This window comes from Elephantulus edwardii, unplaced genomic scaffold (genome assembly GCF_000299155.1).
Source record: "Elephantulus edwardii isolate Elephantulus edwardi_28Jun2011 unplaced genomic scaffold, EleEdw1.0 scaffold00060, whole genome shotgun sequence".
NCBI lineage: Eukaryota > Metazoa > Chordata > Mammalia > Macroscelidea > Macroscelididae > Elephantulus > Elephantulus edwardii.
In genome coordinates, this window is record NW_006399810.1 from 5,795,655 (window position 1) to 5,800,668 (window position 5,014).

General features: G+C 42.8%; 1 protein-coding gene across 1 annotated transcript in view; it reads right to left on the reverse strand.

Moving 5' to 3' along the window:
• Positions 1–256, reverse strand: part of PAXIP1 (PAX interacting (with transcription-activation domain) protein 1) — a 78,241-nt gene extending 77,985 nt beyond the window's left edge. Inside the window, exon 1 of the mRNA XM_006887682.1 lies at positions 20–256. Within this exon, the coding sequence (XP_006887744.1) occupies positions 20–256 (237 nt within the window). The remainder of the gene's footprint in view (positions 1–19) is intronic.
• Positions 257–5,014: the final 4,758 nt, after the last annotated feature.

The following is a 5,014-nucleotide window of genomic DNA, read 5'->3' on the forward strand; positions in this document are numbered from 1 at the left end:
GCGCCCCCGCCTCTCCCGCCAACGGGCCGGCGAGTCCGGTCCTGGCGGAGTCTTTACGAATTGGGGTCCGGTCCCCCTCCCTCCGCCTCCTTCCCCCCGCCCTCTCGGAACGACCAAAGCGCGGGAGCCGCGCGCGCCCTTCGGGATGCACCATTCCTCTCCGGACAGCGGGGGTAGCGACCGAGAGGGAATCTGGAAGCCAGCGCGCTCCGCACCTCCTCTCGGTTCCCTGGCCCGAGAAACACTTCAGATTCATAATCTACTATTGAGAAAGGTGGTCTGGCGCTCTCTCACGCTAAGGAGAACGAGGCCGGAGAAGCAGAGATAAACCTATCACCCCCACAGCAAGGTAAGAGAGTCAGTCCGCAGGGAAAGGAGGGCGCAGGGAAACCCCTCCCATCAACACACGCGCCGCTTGGAGGGGGACAGCGCGTGCGCGGGCCGGAAGGGGCGGGACGAGCCCGTGGTTCGGGCGTCCGGGGCGACGGGCGTCACTATCTGGTCTTCCTCCGTCACCTGTACCGCCTGCCTCCCGGCACTAGTATTCCGGCAGGGGAATGTCGTTGAGTTGCTCGGACGTGGGGCTACGCCTGGGGGCTCTGATGGCCTAGTGATAAAGTACACTGCGATCCCAAAGGCGCTTCTAATCCACCAGCTGCTCCGTCGGTCAGCTATGGGTCGGTTCCGACTGAACGGCATACAACAGAGCTAGACAGTCCTGTGGCGGGAAAGACTTCTTAGCTGCCATCGTTGGCCCTGCTAGACCGAACTAACTGCACACAGGCCCCTGGACTAAAATAGGTGCGTGTTCTGGATTAAAAGCTGCATTGGAACTCGGTTTTCGACATCATCGAGTTGAAGAGACTGCTCCACGACGGGGAGAGAAAAGCCGGAGGATGGGAGAAGAGGGCGCGCAGGGAGCTGCCGCCTGTTCCACCGCATCCTTCCTTCAGAACGTGAGAAGAGTGGCGTCTCAGCGGAGAAGTCAAGCTGGCACCGCCGCCTTTGGCTTAGCGCTTTTGAGCCGAATTCATCAATGAAAATGAAAAAAAGTTGTTTTAACTTTTTTTTTTTTTAGTTAAGAGGTAGGTGGTTGGAACATTTCTACATCTGTGTCAAAACTGGAAAACACACAAACTCGTTTAGTATTAACTTCGTTTCCCTGTGTTTTCTCGGTCGGTAGTCATTCCTGGTCGTGTCGTTCCCCCCCGCACAGGAAGCCCTCAGCAGGTCACTCAGTCATGCTGCAATTACTTTTTTCTTTTTTAAAAAAAAAATTTATTCTGATTTATTTACAAAGTGTGAATACGTTGTTTTTCACAAAATAGCCTTTCCATTTCCTTCACCCCACGCACCCACGGAATTGTGCTATGATTAACACCCTCCCCCTATCTTCACCCCTCTAATTTCCACCCTCACCCTCCCCTCCCCTCCCCCGCACCTTGGATCCTTATACTTACTCTACAGTAATGGTCTTATATAGTGTTTGTCCTTGTAGGACTAAGGCCATTCAGCATAATGCTCTCCAGTCCCTCTCAAGTTAGGTAGTGATTCTCAAAATGATTGCTCCTGCGAGTTGTGTAGTATTCCATTGTAGGAATGCACCACAGCTTCTCAATCCATTCGTTTGTGGCTGCAATTACCTTTTGCACTAACCTGCTTCATAGACTTACTACCCAGCCTACTTAGTTCATTTGGATAAAATTCATTGCCAGGGAGTCGGAATCCACTCATAGCTGACTCTCCTGCTGGTTTTATGAGGCTTTAAATAGTAGGGGAGAAATTGACCTTTTCTCTCCTGCGGAGCCAGTTGGTGGATTCAAACCAACTGCATCTTCTCCCCACGACTACATCAGATCGTCTTTCCCAAAGATCACTTTTTAATCATCGAAAAGATACATTTTCCTAGACTCTAGATTTATATTCTGTGCTGGATAATTATTTTCCTAGATTCTAAATTTAGGGAGCTCTAATGGCTTAGTGATAAGGGATTGCATTGTCAAACCACAGGCACCAGGTTTGAATCCAACAGATGCTCCACCTGAGAAAGATGAGTGATCTCCAGTGCATTTTATTCTGAAAACCCTCTGGAGGGTCATTTATGGGTCGGTTCATTCTCAACTGTTGCTGATTATCGAGCATGACTCATAGACACCCTGTGAACAAAAGGCCTGAAGCCCCTCTACAACTATCGACATTTATCAAAGTTCATAGTTTCCAGAGGCATGTTGTTTAGGAAGTGGATGCCACTCCTACTTCCCACCCTGTATACAACAATATTCTGAATTTCTAATAATATTTCAGAATGCATTACGACTTTGTAATTTCATTTTTGTGTTCTGGCATCACCTCTGAATGTTGTGTATGTAAAACTGCCTGTTGATATAATTGTTGGTTTTGAAGATGTTCTTGAAACCCAAAGCACACTTCATAAACACTCACTACCTTAGTTAAAACAATATATTTCATAAAGTTTAGCATTTAACAGATTGATAACTGATGTGTGCTGTCAAGTTGGAATCAACTCTTAGCTAACTTTCCAAAGGATTTTCAGAGCTAGTAAATCCCACAGGAGGAGATAACCATCTTTCTCCCATGGATTGGTGAATTGGAACCCTGTGCCTTCAGTTATAGCAGTGCAATTACTACTATAAGGTCACTGGAGTTCCCTAATAGGTAATGGTGACTCTGTCATGCTACTCCTTATAACTGTTCTTATAGTAGAGAAGCTCTGGTGACTTAAATCAATAGGGCGTTGTGCTGCTGACCTAAAGGTGGTACATCTCTTGTGGTTTGAATCCAAAAACTGCTTCAAAGGAAAAGGGGTGAGCTCTACTAGTGTGATTTATGACCTCAGAAAACCCACTGGAGGGTTAGCTGTGAGTCAGTTCTGAATGGATGGCAATGAGCTAAGATTCTCTTTACACTTTCACAATCGAAAAACAACAGAGACGAATTCATTTTCTCACAACACCTTGTTAAAAAGTGAAAAGATTAAATAATACTATCATAATAAATGCAAGTTTGCTTTTTGTTAGATGCCTGTATACAACAGAAAAGCAGTACACTGTCCTGTGTTATCCTCACTGCTCTTGTGTTGTTTGAACCTATTGTTTCAGGCTTATACAACTTTACTTCCACTGTTACAACAGGCCATAGATTCCTTGGTGCAAAATCAAAATAGCACTGTTTCCTTTCTTGAAAATCACTTTCCTAATGCAATATAAATTAGGCCTGCAATTTCTTCCCCATGTTTTACATCAACCTGTTGATGCTACTTGCTGAACAAATAAGCCATTTTAAAATAAATGCTACTGAAATTGGGTTTTTAAAAAAATTACTCTTTGATACCATAATGTAGCAGATTCATTTTTGAGATTATTAAAAGTGCCTTTTTCCCTTTATCATTTTATTCGGGTGATGATGTAGAAAGTTCCAAAAATAAATGGTAATATGCTTGGTTCATTTGTCAGATTGTAATGTACACTGACTTGTAGTTCAGGTGAGTACAGCTTTGATCATCTTTATAGCGTGCAGTAAGAGATTTTAGTATTTGTAAGAAGTAAATGACATACAATAAACCTTGCAAATATATTTAATGTTTACCATTGTAATGTGTTCTGTGTCTTTTCTGGTCTTTTGAATAATCTGGAACATCCCAAATCCAAGCCATTTATTTCACAAATGAAAAAAGTATGTACCTGAGTGGATAAGAGTTAAATTAAAGGTTTAGATTTCTTAGATTTGGAAGCTTTTGAGCTTCCAAGAATAGGCCTGGTGTTCAGTGTTAAAAAGTCAGTCTGAAAAATACAAAATGAACATTAATATGCCTTCTTACTGACGTAAGGAGCCCTGGTAGCATAGTAGGTTACAAGTTGGGCTACAAACTGAAAGGTTGTCAGTTCCAGTCCAACATCTCAACAGTAGTGCGGAGAAAAATGAGGCGGTCAGCTCCTGTGAAGATTTACAGCCTCTAAAACCTTGTAGGGAGTAGCCATTATTCTAGTGGCTTATTGGCCTGTATGAAGCCGCTTTTAGTCTTTTTTATTTCTCTAATTAAAACATAGAGGAAGCTCTGATAGTGTGATGAGTAAGAACTGCTGTCAACTCAAAGACAGGCAGGCTGTTTGAATCCATCAGTGGCTCCTGGGAGAAGGATGGGCAGTCTCCCATGTGCTTGACAACCTTGGAAAAAAGCTGGAGAGTCACCTACGAGTTGGCTCCAACTTCAGAGCACCTAAAGACAATAGTGAAACATAAACTAGGCGTATAAGCCTACATTAAAAGACTTAAAAGTATACCTTGCCCAAATTTTGTAGAAATTAAAAAGTCAGCTTGTTAACTCTTCACGGGATCATTTTGCTTGACCCTGACCTCTAAGAAACAGTAAGATAGACATCCCTATTTTCCTGTGGGACTAAGAAGTCTGTGATTTACAAATCTCATTAATATCTCAGAAGTAGTAAAATCTCTCCCATGAGATGTGCAGGGTCATTGTACGGTACGTGTGTCAGTCACACAGTCATTCCTTACATCAGAGTTGGTATCAAGCAAAGAAAGCATAGGAGTGTATCAATTACTACTTGACCAATAAAAACCCCAGAATGAAATCTCATTTCAAATATAAAGCTAATACTCCAAATAATGGTGAATAACACATTTATAAAAGAACTTGAAGATAACACTCATTTTTTTAAAGTAGCCATAAAACCAAAAAACCCCAAAAAATTAAGAGGTTCATTTCTAGAATATAAAATGACCATATGCAAAGTTAGGGAAAATAAGGCTATGTTGAGACAGCTATATTTTATTTGTGGATAGATAATTCTTACCATTGATTTTAGGTATGTATAATACTTGGAAACAACATATGAGCAAGAGCCTATGGTGATGAAGAAGTTCAGGCTGCTTTGAAGGAAAGAGCAAAAAATAAGGCCCCAGGAATAGATGGTATACCAATTGACATATTTCAGCTAACAGATGCTGCCCTGGATGTACTAACCAAGTTGTGCCA